Source organism: Haematobia irritans, chromosome 1, assembly GCF_050003625.1.
Source record: "Haematobia irritans isolate KBUSLIRL chromosome 1, ASM5000362v1, whole genome shotgun sequence".
NCBI classification, from domain to species: Eukaryota; Metazoa; Arthropoda; class Insecta; order Diptera; family Muscidae; genus Haematobia; species Haematobia irritans.
The window spans coordinates 218,924,633-218,943,580 of NC_134397.1; the positions used below are offsets into that span (position 1 = coordinate 218,924,633).

The 18,948-nt window shown below is 33.8% G+C and overlaps 1 protein-coding gene across 1 annotated transcript in view; it reads left to right on the forward strand.

Annotated features, from left to right (window-relative positions):
- LOC142222602 (synaptic vesicle glycoprotein 2B-like) overlaps window positions 1-18,948 on the forward strand; it is a 34,096-nt gene that overhangs the window by 14,621 nt on the left and 527 nt on the right. Inside the window, exons 2-7 of the mRNA XM_075292817.1 lie at window positions 8,484-8,646; window positions 8,709-9,137; window positions 15,375-15,482; window positions 15,544-15,676; window positions 15,829-16,112; window positions 18,799-18,926. Coding sequence (XP_075148932.1) covers window positions 8,484-8,646; window positions 8,709-9,137; window positions 15,375-15,482; window positions 15,544-15,676; window positions 15,829-16,112; window positions 18,799-18,926 — 1,245 coding nt within the window. The remainder of the gene's footprint in view (window positions 1-8,483; window positions 8,647-8,708; window positions 9,138-15,374; window positions 15,483-15,543; window positions 15,677-15,828; window positions 16,113-18,798; window positions 18,927-18,948) is intronic.

The following is an 18,948-nucleotide window of genomic DNA, read 5'->3' on the forward strand; positions in this document are numbered from 1 at the left end:
ACACGGACGAAAAAGACTGTTTTTCATATGTTTGGGTGTAAACATCATATGTTTGGAACTCAAATTTTTTAACACAATATTTTTAAGTGCAAGCATATAATGTTCATAAACTAGCATAACATGTTTGGGACATATATGTGAATATGTTAGAACATATTATGTTTGGGACATAAGATCTTTGTAAATATAATATGCTTAGATGCAAACATATATTAATTTAGAAATAGCCTATAAACATATATGTGTTTAGAAAGAGAGACGTAGAGAGTAAGCTGAAAACATATATGCTTGAAGCAAAATGTTTTTGGGGTATATGTTACAGAAGCGATATTTTTTTGAGGGTGTAGCTATAAATAAAACTAGAACTCCGAAAAAATACGTAGTTCCAAAAATTTTCGCATTTTTTCTGGATTTGTTTATTACTCGTTGATTGAGCTTGAGATGTTATACACGGGTAGAAAAGTATGTTTTCCATATGTTCAGGTGCACTCAAACAAACATTGGTTCAAAAAGGGTTCAAACAGTGAACCCACCAATTGGTTAATTTTAGAACAATTTTAACTAAACTATATTACAAACGCAGATGTCACGCGGATTTCACAAAAATAAGAAAATATTTTTCGACAAATTCAAGAAAATTTCATAGACGTATTTAATTTTTTTCACTTGCTCAAGAAAATTTCGAAGTTTGAAGGAAAAATTAGGCTTCAAAAATGCCTTCGTATGGTACTACGAAGTTCATGATGGACGCATTATTTGAAAATTTTTTAAACAATTTTGAACTATTTTGTGGCAAACACGAATTTAGTAAATATTGATGCTTCATTTATTTATATTTTCTCCCCTTTTTATACCCACCACCATAGAATGGTGACGGGGGTATAATAAGTTTGTCATTCAGTTTGTAACACATCGAAATATCGATTTCCGACTATATAAAGTATATATATTCTTGATCAGGGAGAAATTCTAAGACCATATAACGATGTCCGTCTGTCTGTCTGTCTGTCTGTCTGGCTGTCTGGCTGTCTGTCTGGCTGTCAGTCTGGCTGTCTGTCTGGCTGTCTGTCTGGCTGTCTGTCTGGCTTTCTGTTGTAATCACGCTACAGTCTTCAATAATGAAGCAATCGTGCTGAAATTTTGCACAAACTCGTCTTTTGTCTGCAGGCAGATCAAGTTCGAAAATGGGCTATATCGGTCCAGGTTTTGATATAGTCCCCATATAAACCGACCTCCCGATTTGGGGTCTTGGGCATATAGAAATCGTAGTTTTTATCCAATTTGCCTGAAATTGGAAATCTAGAGGTATTGTAGGACCACAAATACGTGTGCCAAAAATTGTGAGTATCGATCCATATTTTGGTATAGCCCCCATATAGACCGATCTCCCGATTTTACTTCTTGGGCTTATAGAAACCGCAGTTTTTATTCAATTTGCCTGAAATTTGAAATCTAGAGGTATTTTATGACCATAAAGAGATGTGCCAAAAATGGTGAGTACCGGTCCATGTTTTGGTATAGCCCCCATATGGACCGATCTCCCGATTTTACTTCTTGGGCTTATAGAAACCGCAGTTTTTATTCAATTTATCTGAAATTGGAAATCTAGAGGTATTGTAGGACCAGAAATACGTGTGCCAAAAATTGTGAGTATCGATCCATATTTTGGTATAGCCCCCATATAGACCGATCTCCCGATTTTACTTCTTGGGCTTATAGAAATCGTAGTTTTTATCCAATTTGCCTGAAATTTTAAATCTAGAGGTATTTTATGACCATAAAGAGGTGTGCCAAAAATGGTGAGTATCGGTCCATGTTTTGGTATAGCCCCCTATAGACCGATCTCCCGATTTTACTTCTTGGGCTTATAGAAACCGCAGTTTTTATCCAATTTATCTGAATTTGGAAATCGAGAGGTACTTTAGAACCGTAAAGAGGTGTGCCAAAAATGGTGAGCATAGGTCCATGTTTTGGTATGGTGCCCATATAAACAGACCTCCCGATTTGGGGTCTTGGGCTTATAGAAACCGTAGTTTTTATCCAATTTGCCTGAAATTGGAAATCTAGATGTGTTTTAGGACCATAAATAGGTGTGCCGGAAATGGTGAGTATCGGTTCATATTTTGGTATAGCCCCCACATAGACCGATTTCCCGATTTTACTTCTTGGGCTTCTAGAATCCAAAGTTTTTATCCAATTTGCCTGAAATTGGAAATCTAGAGGTATTTTCGGGCCATAAAGAGGTGTGCCGAAAACGGTGAGTATCGGTCCATATTTTAGTATAGCCCCCATAAGAACGATTTCCCGATTTAACTCCTTGGGTTTCTAGAAACCGTAGTTTTTATCTGATTTGCCTGAAATTGTAAATATTCTGGTATTTTAGGCTCACAACAAGGTGATCGGATTAAGTTTTTATCGGTCCATTTGGTAATGCCTCCATATAGACCGACTTCACTTCTTGAGGGTGTAGAAGGCCAACTAATCATGAAAATTGCTTGAAACTCAATGTAAAATTTCCAAATTTTACTTCTCGGGTGAAAATCTACAGATTTAAAATTTCAAATCAAGACGTTATTTTATAATTTTCTTGCACACTTACAAGAGATGTTAATAATTCCTCTAAAACTCAAACAAAAATGGTTTTTATAAATCCAGAATCTGATATAGTCCTCATAGGTGAAATCTTTAAATTTATCTTCCGGAAGTGTCCTCAAGCCCTCCTGAAATTTCAAAGGAAAGCCTAATATTTGGTTCATGGTGGTGGGTATTTAAGATTCGGCCCGGCCGAACTTACTGCTGTATATACTTGTTTTTAGCACATTTAACTAAAGTACACAAACAATTTTTAAACTCAATAAAATTTTCTACAATAAAATGGCTTTAGGGGTTCACTTTTTTTAGTATGTGAACAAAATGAGTTACGGGCTGAATTTTTTAAATATAATATTTTTAAGTACAAAAATATAATGTTCCTAAATTAGCATAAAATATTATTTATTTATTTATTTATTTATTAAACTTATAGTAAATATAAGAATAATAGAGAAAAATCTAGCATTAGCTACTTAGGCTGTCAGCTACGCATAAAATATTTGTGACATATGTTAGAATATATTATGTTTGGAATACAAGTTTTGCATAAAAATAATATGTGTGGATTTAATCATATATTTATATTGAAATTTCTAGTAAACATATATACATATGAATCGACCGATTTCGACAAATGGAGTCACGCTGCGCTTTTTTACAAACCGATCGTCATCAAAGTTTGCACATAGTAAACTATTTTTTCATCACCCTTTAAGTCTGCAAAATTTCATCAATTTCATCAAAACAGCACAGAGTTATATTATGCTGTTCAGCGAGAACTCTGAGTTCTCTACGACAGCGGCTGACTACCTTTGACGTTATGTTCGTATTAACTAAGGTCTTCATTGCTGTCTGACTGTCGATGAAAAGGCAGATATCGCTTCTGAATATCGGCCTCATCAACAGGAGCTCCGCAGCTTTGGCAGTAGCAAATACCTCCGCCTGAAAGATGCTGCATGCGTTGTCCATTCCATATGACTCCTTGATTCCTAGCTCCTCGCAGTAGATACCACTGCCCGTGCCTTCAGCCTTTTTCGATCCGTCCGTATAAATGTTCAGATCTCTAAAAATTATACGCTTTTCCTCCTATACTTGGGAGAATGAATCTTAGCCTGCCTTAATATACATGCCGAGTCGCCATATAGTCATAAGCGTAGGAAGGCCTCTGGGGAGGGGGCTTAGACGCCCCAGAAAAATTTTAGCCCCCCCAGAATTTGAAAACATATTTACGATTTTACATTTTTATAAAAATTAAACAAGTATATACTCGTACAATGCACAAAGTTCCACTAAAGACTTTCATGCACAATCGAATTACTTGGGTTGTGGTAGAAGTCTGATATTTATGAAATAAAGCTGTGGTTGAACTTATGATTTAGTTGAATAAAAAATAGTAATTGATATTAAAACTATTCTTTCATAAATTAATATCTTAGTAATGCTGCAAAAACGCGTCGCCAAAAAAGAAGTGACAATGTTCTTTTTGGGTCTGGAAGTGGTACAAAATTGGCGGAGAAGCGATGAATGTAATATGAACTTGTCATAGAACGAATGTCCACGTTTTCCCCCGAATATTTTCAAATATTATCGATTTTTCTATAATGGATTTAGCATTTTTGTGGCAAAATTTGAATAATTTGTACCATTTTATTTATTCTTACTCCTTTTTTAAACTATTTGAAAAAAGAAAACAAAAAATTACGCATTAAAATATAAAAAAAATGAAGTAAAAAACTTCCTTTGTAGTTAAAATAGTTAACTTCTTTGTGAAGACATTCTTGGAAGTGCTTTTAAAGTTGTGCCTTTAGAACAACTTTCAATTTTTTGCTGGGAAAAGTGTGGAACTAACCTACGGGAAATGGATCAACCACAGAACTGGTACAGGACTAGTCCCTGGTGTGTATGGATCATTCCCAGTTCTGATCAAAACGTATGGAAGGGACCGTCCACTTTAACATGGGTTTGTCATTGACGGAGTAAACTTACATTTTAGGACGCGTCTTGGACTCATCCCAAAGGACACGTCCTGGGACAATTTAGCAGGAGCAACCCATATACAGGTCCTCTGGAACCAGTCTCGGACAAACTCTTAGAAATCTCTTTCAATTTGGGCTCCTAATCGAACCCGAAATGAAAAAAAAAACTTTTGAAATATGTCGAACAAAAGGTTATTCTGATAATTTTATTTCACTAAATGTGAAAATTGCAACTAACTGGAGCAAAGGTACTAGTTCTGTGATAGGTCCGTCAGTGGCAATTTGCACCAATTTCCCGTAGGGTACTTTTAGTTGCTTTATTACAAATTGATTGTCGAGTTATTTTGATGTTTATTTTTTTATTCAATTTTATGAAATAAAACATTAGTAAGTTCAGTCTATAAAGTTTTAGCTAGGGGGGCTATAGCCCTCCCTAGGAAAATTGTCTAGCTACGCTAATGTATATAGTCCGTACTTAAGCGTTGCCCAACTGAAGCAACAAGTTCCGTGTGTCTGCATGCCGTGTTTTCGAGTAAGTCCAAGATCTTCAGTCTCATGAGTATTACCTCGGCTGTCTTCCTGATTTGCAGATCAAGCGGGCAAATTCCACGTATTCCATACGTGGTATATATTAAACTAAAAAAGGCCAATTAAATGCGTATATAATTAAGTTTAAAGTTTCTATAGAAATAAAATTTTGACAAAATAAAATTTTTACAACATTTTCTATAGAAGTAAAATTTGGAAAAATTTTTCTATAGAAATAAAATTTTGAAAAAAATCTATAGAAATAATAATTTGACAATGTTTTCTATAAAAATAAAATTTTGGTAGATTATTTTTGGCTCGAGTGGCAACCATGATTATGAACCGATATTGACAAATTTTTGTGTGATTGGGGATCGGCTATATATAACTATAGACCGATATGGACCAATTTTGGCATGGTTATTAGTGGCCTTATACTAACACCACGTTGCAAATTTCAACCGGATCGGATAAATTTTGCTCCTCCTCAAATCTTGGGAACGGTTTATATGGGGGCTATATATAATTATGGACCGATATGGACCAATTCTTGCGTGTTTGTTAGAGACCACATTCTAACACCATGTTCCAAATTTCAACCGGATCGGATGAATTCTGCTCCTCCAAGAGGCTCCGGAGGACAAATCTGGGAATCGATTTATATGGGGGCTATATACAATTTTTGCATGGTCCTTAGAGAACATATACCAATACCATGTACCAAATTTCAGCCGGATCGGATGAAATTTGCTTCTCTTAGAGGCTCCGCAAGCCAAATCGGGGGGATCGGTTTATATGGGGGCTATATATAATGATGAACCGATGTGGACCAATTTTTGCATGGTTGTTAGAGACCATATACCAACACCATGTACCAAATGTCAGCCGGATCGGATGAAATTTGCTTCTCTTATAGGCTCGGCAAGCCAAATCGGGGGATCGGTTTATATGGGGGCTATATATAATTATGGACCGATGTGGACCAATTTTTGCATGGTTGTTAGAGACCATATACCAACACCATGTACCAAATGTCAGCCGGATCGGATGAAATTTGCTTCTCTTATAGGCTCGGCAAGCCAAATCGGGGGATCGGTTTATATGGGGGCTATATATAATTATGGATCGATGTGGACGAATTTTTGCATGGTTGTTAGAGATCATGTGCTGACACCATGTACCAAATTTCACCCCGATCGGATGAAATTTGCTTCTTTTAGAGGCTCTGCAAGCCAAATCGGGGGATCGGTTTATATGGGGGCTATATATAATTATTGACCGATGTAGACCAATTTTTGCATAGTTGTTAGAGACCATATACTAACACCATGTACCAAATTTCAGTCGGATCGGATGAAATTTGCTTCTCTTAGAGACTCCGCAAGCCAAATCGGGGGATCGGTTTATATGGGGGCTATATATAATTATGGACCGATGTGGACCAATTTTTGCATGGTCATTAGAGATCATATACAATCACCATGTACCAAATTTCAGCCGGATTGGATTAAATTTGGTTCTCTTAGAGGCTCCGCAAGCCAAATCGGGGGATCGGTTTATATGGGGGCTATATATAATTATGAACCGATGTGGACCAATTTTTGCATGGTTGTTAGAGACTATATACTAACACCATGTACCAAATTTCAGCCGGATCGGATGAAATTTGCTTTTCTTAGAGGCTCCGCAAGCCAAATCGGGGGATCGGTTTATATGGGGGCTATATATAATTATGGACCGATGTGGACCAATTTTTGCATGGTTGTTAGAGACCATATACCAACACCATGTACCAAATGTCAGCCGGATCGGATGAAATTTGCTTCTCTTATAGGCTCGGCAAGCCAAATCGGTGGATCGGTTTATATGGGGGCTATATATAATTATGGACCGATGTGGACCAATTTTTGCATGGTTGTTAGAGACCATATACCAACACCATGTACCAAATGTCAGACGGATCGGATGAAATTTACTTCTCTTATAGGCTCCGCAAGCGAAATCGGGGGATCGGTTTATATGGGGGCTATATATAATTATGGACCGATGTGGACCAATTTTTGTATGGTCATTAGAGAACATATACCAATACCATGTACCAAATATCAGCCGGATCGGATGAAATTTGCTTCTCTAGGAGCAATCGCAAGCCAAATTTGGGGGTCCGTTTATATGGGGGCTATACGTAAAAGTGGACCGATATGGCCCATTTGCAATACCATCCGACCTACAACAATAACAACTAATTGTGCCAAGTTTCAAGAGTATAGCTCTTGTTTCGTTCGGAAGTTAGCGTGATTTCAACAGACGGACGGACGGACATGCCCAGATCGACTCAGAATTTAACCATGACCCTGAATATGTATACTTAATAGGGTCTTAGAGCAATATTTCGATGTGTTACAAACGGAATGACAAAGTTAATATACCCCCATCGCATGGTGGAGGGTATAAAAGTAGAATAGTAACAATGCAATTCATGTGCTAAAAAATGCCAGCCCGAGTAAAAATCGAGAGATCTAATTTGATACGATTAGATATGACTAGATCCGAAAAATGGTAAGATCTAATCATATCTAATTACTATGGAATTAGATCTGATCAGATCTCAATATTGGCCTAGATCTAATGTCTTACATATAATTATATCTATGCCTGCATATGGTTGGATCTGATGCAATATCTCGTCATATATGGAATTATATATACTTATATCTTATTTTGTCTCATCATATCTGGGTAAATCTACTTTGATCTAAAGGGGCCAATTTTGAGATCTAATCATATCTAATTAGATCCCCCAATTTTTACACGGGAGTTTAAAACTTATAACAGATATTTCAATGTAGAAAAATGTTCTTAATTTGCATAAACAAAAAATAAATATAAGCCTATATTTGAAAATTGATTGTCTTTAATCCAAAGGTTCAATACTCGGTTAATTTAAAGATAATTTATTAAATCCAAATTGTTTTTTTACTATAAGGAAAATTCGCCTTACTTCAAGGACATACCACTTTAACGAAGGGAATCAAAATTTCAATGAACCTTGCCCTAAATTTATTGAACATTGTTTTAATTAAAATTTCTTTACTTTTAAGAAATTCGTCATTAATATTGTGTAAACTGCATGCAAATTTTGATTGTATAATCTTTCATATTAGGTCAATTTTTTCTCAGTGTAGCTTTTGAATTATCAATTCTATCATTTGATATTTGGATGGAGACTAAAGACGGTTGTCGCTTGTTCCACAGTTTTTCTATTCCTGTCGAGTTGTAGGCACTTCGCTCTTAAAAAGACATTTTCTTTACAAAATATAAAATTATTAACGTTTAAATAAAAATCTGAATTAATTGAATAAAGTTTATTTTTATTTTTTTCCAAAGGTATTTTATGTTCATCATATGTTTGGGGATATCTGTGTGATATGTATGGCAGAAAACCGATTCTCGTGTACACTACATTCATTGGTAATCTGGTATCTTTGATATCGATATTTATACCTAATTATTGGTTTTTTGTATTTCTCCGCTTTGTGGTGGGAGTATTGTAAGTATCCCCAAAGAATCTATATTCATATCGATCTTGAGTAATGGGAATTATAATTTTAGTATCGCAGGAGCATCTTCTACAACCTATGCCTATTTGGGGGAGTTTGTGTCCATACGACACAGACCAGTGGTCATCAATTTCACCAGTATGTTTGTAGCATTGGCCATGACATATGTTCCCGCCGTAGCTTGGCTATTATTATCCATGGATTGGTCTATGGATATAACCGATGATTTTACTTTCCGTCCATGGCGTTTGTTAACCATATTCAATATTCTACCAGGATTCATTTCAATCCTTATTATGACCCGTCTGCCCGATAGTCCTAGAATTCTTATGACCATACGAAAATATGACGAAGCCTTTAAGGCAACTGATTGGATAGCAAAATTGAATACGGGAAAAACATTGGCTGAACTAAATGTCCACAAGATGTACGATGAAAGTCCAATGGAAACGGACAAATTGATACAGACATCAAAGTCATTGTAAGTATTGATGTTTATATGCAAACAACAATGTTTTTTCACCGATCTAGAATATGTCGTCTTTAAAGAATGGGTACAAATGGCAATCCTAGTAACAATTTTCTTACACTCAGAGGATGGTGACCATGTAACATTTTTGTCGCAGCCATGTTATTTTCTCGAAAATGATGTATCTGTTTTCGCAAACCATTTTATGTTTGGCGAGAACACAACATTGTTACGTGGTCACCATCCAAAAATAACATTTTGCTCTTGAAACATGGTTGAGGTGATCATATTCCTTCTCTGCGTGTAAGAAGACAAGACATTTGCTCTTTCAATATAATATAAAGAGAGTAGAGATCGTTGATTCTCCCGAGTGTTGCCAGTATCGGGGATTTTTCTATAATATTTTTCGTGAGTGGGGACGATATTTTTATGTTAGGGAAATTTCCATGGTGGTTTTTATGGGGATTTTTCGAAATCGGTTCAGCATAATAAATAATGGTTTACCTGAAATTATTTTTATTCATATTTTCTACATGATTATTAAAAAAGAAACACAGCAAATTGTCAAAATTAAAAACAATCGACTTTACTCTACTTTATTTCACAGCATACAAAGGGTGCAAATGAACTTTTTGGACTAGAAACGGAAGCAGGATTTTTGTTTAGTAGGCCCAAGCACTAATTTATTTATTATTTTTCTACAACTTCAAAATTGTTTCCCTAGGACACAGGCCTAAATATTGTCCTCTCATCAGTGTTTGTCACTGATTTCGACAATATATCCCATAAATATAGAAATGATGATGATGGTTCATCGTCATATTGATTGGATGTTAGCAATTTTATTACATTAGTATTTAGAAATAAATTTTCGATCATAAATACATGGTGACCGAACGCCCATTTTCATTTCTCGAATATTTGGAAGGCGATCCACGGTGGCCATAGTTGGTAGAATTCCATCTAAAATGATAGATTTTTACTGTTTGATAGATTGGCCAAATTCTAGATGTATTGGCAGATTTTGTGAAACATTCATTTCTATAGAAATAAAATTTTGACATAATTTCTGTAGAATTATGACAAAATTTTCTATAGAAATAAAATTTTAACAATATTTTCTATAGAAATAAATTTTTGACAAAAATTTTTATAGAAATAAAATTTTCATAATTTTTATACCCACCACCATAGAATGGTGACGGGTGTATAATAAGTTTATCATTCCGTTTGTAACACATCGAAATATCGATTTCCGACTATATAAAGTATATATATTCTTGATCAGGGAGAAATTCTGAGACGATATAACCATGACCGTCTGTCTGTCTGTCTGCCTGTTGTAATCACGCTACAGTCTTCAATAATAAAGCAATCGTGTTGAAATTTTGTATAAACTAATTTTTTGTCTGCAGACAGGTCAAGTTCGAAGATGGGCTATATCGGTCCATGTTTTGGTATAGCGCCCATATAGACCGATCTCCCTATTTTACTTCTTGGGCTTATAGAAACCGCAGTTTTTATTCAATTTACCTGAAATTGGAAATCTAGAGGTATTGTAGGACCACAAATACGTGTGCCAAAAATTGTAAGTATCGGTCCATATTTTGGTATATCCCCCATATAGACCGATCTCCCAATTTAACTTCTTGGGCTTATAGAAACCGCAGTTTTTATTCAATTTACCTGAAATTGGAAATCTAGAGGTTTTTTAGGACCATAAAGAGGTGTGCCGAAAATGGTGAGTCCATATTTTGGTATAGCCTCCATATAGACCGATTTCCCGATTTTACTTCTTGAGCTTCTAGAATCCGAAGTTTTTATCCTATAGAAATAAAATGTTGAAAATTTTTTCTATAGAAATAAAATTTTGACAAAATTTTCTATAGAAATAAAAATTTGACAAAATTTTATATAAGAATCAAATTTGGGAGCATTTTCTATAGAAATAAAATTTTGACAAAACTTTCCAAAAAATAAATTTTTCACAAAATGTTCTATAAAAATAAAATTTTGTCAATATTTTCTATAGAAATAAAATCTTGACAAAATTTTCTATAGAAATAAAATTTTGACAACATTTTCTAAAGAATTAAAATTTTGACAGAATTTTCTATAGAACTAAAAATTTTACAAAAAATTCTATAGAAATAACATTTTGACAAAATTTTCTATAGAAATTGGACATCTAGAAGTATTGTAGGACCACAAATATGTGTGCCAAAAATTGTGAGTATCGGTCCATATTTTGGTATAGCCCCCATATAGACCGATCTCCCAATTTAACTTCTTGGGCTTATAGAAACCGCAGTTTTTATTCAATTTACCTGAAATTGGAAATCTAGAGGTTTTTTAGGACCATAAAGAGGTGTGCCGAAAATGGTGAGTCCATATTTTGGTATGGCCCCCATATAGACCGGTTTCCCGATTTTACTTCTTGGGCTTCTAGAATCCGAAGTTTTTATCCTATTTGCCTGAAATAGGAAATCTAGAGGTATCTTCGGGTCATAAAGAGGTGTGCCGAAAACAGTGAGTACCGGTCCATATTTTAGTATAGCCCCCATAAGAACGATCTCCCGATTTAACTCCTTGGGTTACTAGAAACCGTAGTTTTTATCTGATTTGCCTGAAATTGTAAATATTCTGGTATTTTAGGCTCACAAAAACGTGTATCGGATTAAGTTTTTATCGGTCCATTTGGTAATACCCCCATATAAGCCGACTTCACTTCTTGAGGGTGTAGAAGGAGCACTGATCGATGATTTGAGTTTGGCAAAGAAAAAGAGATATGCTGGCAAATTTGTTTTGGCAGTAGCCGACTATCAAACCCTTTTTCGGGAGGTTCAAGTGTAGTTCACTTTGGGTTGAGTGAATTACCCGAATTTATTCTGATAATTGGTTGATAGTTTTGCTGCAAGTAGAGGATGCTGATGAGGAATGTGGTAATTCCGAAACAGCTGGACCTCCAACCATCTTGCAGTCTATAGGACTTTGCCCAAATAAATTTGACAAGCATACTTTTCCTCTGTTGGTTAAGCTACACTTGTAGTTTAGTCAATGCATGGCTTTAAGCTGAGATCAAAACAACAATAACGATTGAAGAGAAGCCAACAATAACAAACAAAACGATATAAAATTTGGATAAAAATTTTCTATACAAATACAATTTTGTCAAATTTTCTATAGAAATAAAATTCTGACAAAACTTTCTATAGAAATAAAAGTTTGACAACACTTTTTATAGAAATAAAATTTTGACAGAATTTTCTATAGACTTAAAATTTTGACAAAATTTTCAATAGAAATAAAATCTTGACAAAATTTTCTATATAAATAAAATTATCACAACATTTTTTATAGAAATAATATTTTAACAAAAATTTTCTATAGTAATAAAAATAAAAAAAATTTTTTTATAGAAATAAAATTTTGACAGAATTTTCTATAGAAATAAAAATTTGACAAAAAATTCTATAAAAATAAAATATTGACAAAATTTTCAACAGAAATAACATTTTGACAAAATTTTCTATAGAAATAACATTTTGATAAAATCTTTTATAGAAATAAAGTTTTGACAAAATATTCTAAAGAAATTAAATTTTGATATAATTTTCTGTAGAAATAACATTTTGACATAATTTTCTACAGAAATAAAAAATTGACAACCTCACCTATAGAAAATTTTAACAAAATTTTCTATAGGTGAGGTTAGGTGTAGTGACAGCCCGATATTTCAGGCTCACTTAGACTATTCAGTCCATTATGATACCACAGTCGTGAGCTTCTCTTTTACACTGCTGCCCGATTCTACATTAAGCTCATTGGAAATTTACCTTTTTTTATAGCGAATCCGAATGGCGTTCCACATTACAGTGAACCTTTAAATCTGAAGCTTTATGTTAAACAATCAGAAATGTCACTACACGCAAAGAAAAAAAAAAAAACGTTTGGGAAACGTGTACCGAAAACGTTTTTCTTTTGTTAGAGTTTTTTGAATTGCTTCGAAAATGTTAAACTTTTATCACCAAAAAAATGCGTTTGTTACAAAATTTTTATTTTTTCAAATAAAAAATGTTATGTTTGAAACAACAACACAGTCCATTTCGTTTATATCAAACAATGTTCTTCTCTGACTTTAGGTCTTTAATAAGAAACATTTTACAGTTCAAAATTTAATATACTACAATGTAATATTGAACATTTTTTCGGAATATTCCGAACATATCTGTAATATATGTAAAACAAAAAAAAAAAACAAAAAAAAAACTTTGGTCGAAGCTGGGATCGAACCCACGACCCTTGGCATGCAAGTCGGACGTAGTAACCACTGCACCACGGTGCCAAACTAAATGTTTGTTTCTGTTAAATAAACTTTGTTTATTCGGTTCGTGGGCGCCGCAAGCTATGCTATATAAATATAACTTATATGGATATTTATCTATTGATGACCATAACAGGTACATAGCTCAGTGGTTAGTGTGTTAGCTTACAAAGTGCATGGTCCGCGGTTCGATTCTCCGTCCAGGCGAAAGGTAAAAAAATTTTAAAAATTTATAAAATCGTATAATTTCTTCTACATTGTTGGTATTACAGGAAAAGGTGTTAAGAACTAAAAAACCTCGTGGATGTGAGGGAAAATGCAATTAGCAAGAAAATAATGTTTGTTTGTTTTTTTTTTTTTTTTGAGTTTGTCTTTATGAAATTGTTTTTACATCCTGGAAAAGTATAAACGTTTATCACAAAAAGTATATACTTTTCTTCCAAATACACTTCCTTGCAGCGAAAAGAAAATGATAAACGAACTTTGTTTGTCTAAAATTTCGTTTGGGAGGAAAGAATTATTTTTTTGCGTGTAGCATTACTTAGGTGAAATAAAATTTTAACAATATTTTCTATAGAAATAAAATTTTGACAAAAATGTCTATAGAAATGAAATTTTGACAAAATTTCCTATAGAAATAAAATTTTGACAAAATTCCCTATAGAAATAAAATGTTGAAAAATTTTTCTATAGAAATAAAATTTTGACAAAATTTTCTATAGAAATAAAAATTTGACAAAATTTTATATAAGAATCAAATCTGGGAGCATTTTCTATAGAAATAACATTTTGACAAAACTTTCCAAAAAATAAATTTTTCACAAAATGTTCTATAGAAATAAAATTTTGTCAAAATTTTTTATAGAAATAAAATCTTGACAAAATTTTATTTCTATAGAAAATTTTGTCAAGATTTTATTTCTATAAAATTTGCATTAGAAATAAAATCTTGACAAAATTTTCTATAGAAATAAAATTTTGACAAAATTCCCTATAGAAATAAAATGTTGAAAAAATTTTATATAGAAATAAAATCTTGACAAAATTTTCTATAGAAATAAAATTTTGACAACATTTTCTAAAGAATTAAAATTTTGACAGAATTTTCTATAGAACTAAAAATTTTACAAAAAATTCTATTGAAATAACATTTTGACAAAATTTTCTATAGAAATAATATTTTGACAAAATTTTTTATAGAAATAAAATTTTTACAATATTTTCTATAGAAATGAAGTTTTGATTAAATTTTCTATAGAAATAAAATTTTGACGAAATTTTCAATAGAAATAAAATTTTGACAAAATTTTCCATAGAAATAAAATGTTGTCAAAATTATTTATAGAAATAAAATTTTGACAAAATTTTCTAGAGAAATAAAATTTGGCAAAATTTTCTATAAAAATAAATTTGTGACTAAATTTTCTATAGAAATAAAATTTTAACAAAATATTCTATAGATATAAAATGTTGACATAATTTTCTATATAAATAGAATTTTAACAAAATTTTCTACAGAAATAAAATGTTGACAAAATATTCTATAGACAAAAAATTTTGACAAAATTTTCTATAGAAATAAAATGTTTCTATAGAATTAAAATTTTAAGAAAGTTTTCTATAGAAATAAATGTTTTGAAAAAATTTTCTATAGAAATAAAAATATGACAATTTTTTTTTACTAAAGTGTCCAAATGTGAGGACAAGAGGCGGAAAAATACTGACAACACTGATTCTCCTTAAAGTGCTCTCTTTTATTGAGAGAGCAAACGTCTGATCTTTGAGAAAATTGTTACTCGGGTTGCCATATACCTAGTTTATGTCTCTTAAGATAATTCTGTATGTCTTAAATGTCTTTCTTTGAAAAACTTTTTTGTCATTTAGTTTATGTGACAAATCTTAATAGAATGAAATTTTATTTTTAGTGGTCAGATAATGAAACAGATGTGGGTGGATACCAAGCCCTTGTTCAGGAAGCCTCATCTGACAAATTTTGTTGTTTGTTGTACGGTTATGTGTGGAGTGTTCTTTGTGTAAGTAAAAATTAATCTCAAATTTAGTAAAAGAAATTGCATCAAGTTGTAATTCTTCCAGTAACTCTGGTATGGGTCTATGGTATCCAGCAATTCAAAATAAATTGGGATCCGTTGATGAAGATACAAGAATGAGTATTTGCCAGGTTATCGATGCGTCCATAGATCAACAGGCTTCCAATGGAACTGACACGGTAAGTGGGTATTTAGGCCTAATGGGCTATGTTAAATCAACTTACCATGTTTTTTAAGTTCGTGAAATTCAAAAACTTCATTTAGAAATAACATACAAATTAAGTTCTATCTACATGAGGCAGATAAATTTTGATTTTTTTTTACTTTGCAGGTCTGTGATGATACCATAACTAGAAAATCTTACATCGATTCCATTACATTTGGTTTGGTCTATTTGGGTGCCTATTTTGTTCTGGGCTCTATCATAAATCCTTTAGGCCGTAAGCTAACGATTATCTTGCTGTTGGTTATATCCGCTATCTGTGGCATCATTTTACATTGGCTTATGGAACCCATAGCTATTGTAGTTAGTTTTATTTTGTTTGTTATGTTGCCTGGTCTCTGTGTATCGATATTGAGTGGAGCCGTAGTGGATTTAGTGCCAACACAGTTGAGGTGAGTTTTCAATTGCAAATATATTTTGATGGCCAATTAAAACTAAGATTGATACTAAAATTTTCGGGATTGGATTAATTAATTTCAAGAATGTAGAAAAAAATTAATTTTTAATGATTTTTTTTGGTTTCAATCCCCGATTTGGCCGAATAGTGAAAAAGTATTATCGGCTATGATTTATTAGAAACTTCTTTACGTGGTTTCACACGTAATATGTAACGCCGTTCGGTTGTAATATAACAATTATATACAGTCGTAAGTTCGGCCAGGCCGAATCTTATGTACCCTCCACCGTGGATTAGGTTGTAAGTGTACTAAAGACACAATCGAATTACTTGGCAAACATGTTACATGTTCCCCGTCCAAAAATAACATTTTGCTATTGAAACATGTTTGAGGTGATCAATTCCTTCTCTGCACAAGGGTGTTTGAGGCCATATATGAACACCACGTACTAAATTTCAACTGAATCAGATGAATTTTGGTCTTCCAAGAGGCTCCGGAGGTCAAATCTGGTGATCGGTTTGTATGGGGGCTATATATAATTATGGACCGATGTGGACCAATTTTTGCATGGTCATTAGAGACCATATACTAACACCATGTACCAAATTTCACCCCTTCTAAAAGAAGCAAATTTCATCCCGATCGGATGGACGAATTTTTGCATGGTTGTTAGAGATCATATGCTGACACCATGCACCAAAATTCAGACGGATCGAATGAAATTTGCTTCTCTTAGAGGCTCTGCATGCCAAATCTGGGGATCGGTTTATATGGGGGCTATATATAATTATGGATCGATGTGGACGAATTTTTGCATGGTTGTTAGAGATCATATGCTGACACCATGTACCAAATTTCAGTCGGATCGGATGAAACTTGCTTCTCTTAGAGGCTCTGCAAGCCAAATCTGGGGATCGGTTTATATGGGGGCTATATATAATTATGGATCGATGTGGACGAATTTTTGCATGGTTGTTAGAGATCATATGCTGACACCATGTACCAAATTTCAGCCGGATCGGATGAAATTTGCTTCTCTTAGAAGCTCCGCAAGCCAAATCTGGGGATCGGTTTATATGGGGGCTATATATAATTATAGACCGATGTGGACCAATTTTGGCATGATTGTTAGAGATCAAATGGTGACACCATGTACCAAATTTCAGCTGCGTCGCATGAAATTTGCTTCTCTTAGAGGCTCTGCAAGCCAAATCGGGGGATGGGTTTATATGGGGGCTATATATAATTATGGATCGATGTGGACGAATTTTTGCATGGTTGTTAGAGATCATATGCTGACACCATGTACCAAATTTCAGCCGGATCGGATGAAATTTGCTTTTCTTAGAGGCTCTGCAAGCCAAATCTGGGGATCGGGTTATATGGGGGCTATAAATAATTATGGACCGATGTGGACCAATTTTGGCATGGTTGTTAGATACCATATACTAACACCATGTACCAAATTTCAGCCGGATCGGATGAAATTTGCTTTTCTTAGAGGCTCTGCAAGCCAAATCTGGGGATCGGTTTATATGGGGGCTATATATAATTATGGACCGATGTGGACCAATTTTGGCATGGTTGTTAGATACCATATACTAACACCATGTACCAAATTTCAGCCGGATCGGATGAAATTTGATTCTCTTAGAGGCTTCGCAAGCCAAATCTGTGGATCGGTTTATATATGGGGGCTATATATAATCATGGACCGATGTGGACCAATTTTGGCATCGTTGTTAGATACCATATACTAACACCATGTACCAAATTTCAGCTGGATCGGATGAAATACGCTTCTGTTAGAGGCTCCCCAAGCCAAATCTGAGGGTCCGTTTATATGGTGGCTATACGTAAAAGTGGACCGATATGGCCCATTTGCAATACCATCCGACCTACATCAATAACAACTACTTGTGCCAAGTTTCAAGTCGATAGCTTGTTTCGTTCGGAAGTTAGCGTGATTTCAACAGACGGACGGACGGACGGACATGCTTAGATCGACTCAGAATTTCACCACGACCCAGAATATATATACTTTATGGGTTCTTAGAGCAATATTTCGAAGGTGTTACAAACGGAATGACAAAGTTAATATACCCCCCATCCTATGGTGGAGGGTATAAAAATGCTGAAAAAGCTAAAAATTGAAATTTGCTTCCTAGAGAATTGTGTCTTGAAAGTATCCTTACTTGTATTCTCCGCTTCTTTGGCTCGGAATCAATACCAAAATTTTTAAAGTAAAAACAAAATCTTTGGAACCGGGCATACTTTTTTCAGGTTACTTGAGCCAAGCTTCAAGTGGATAGCTTGTTTCGTTTGGAAATTAGTTTGATTTTAACAGACGGATGGCAGGACATTGCTAGATGTGTTACATTCCATCCTATGGTGGAGGGCATAAAAATGAAAAAAAAACATGAGGTTTTATTTTAATGCATTACATATCAGCCACCAATGATAAGAGAAAAATCCGCCACCTACGGCATCACGATGGAGTGAATAGTCTAATCTAACCTGATCTACCTAATTTGTTGACCAGATTTCGGAATAAGAAAATTTCTTATTAAATAGCATATTTCATTCATTTTAGGATTTCTTCAGGATTTCATAGTGATAATTTAGAATATCATATAGTAATTTCGGTTTAATTTTAATTCATTTTCATATAATTTTCCAGAGGGAAAGCTGTTTGCATTTGCCTAATGTTGGGACGATCGGGTAGTGTGATTGGAAGTAACATTATCGGAGTACTACTTGACTCATATTGTGGTATTACGTTTGGTGTATTTTATGCCATAGTTCTAGGTAAGTTTTAATTTTTTTGCAA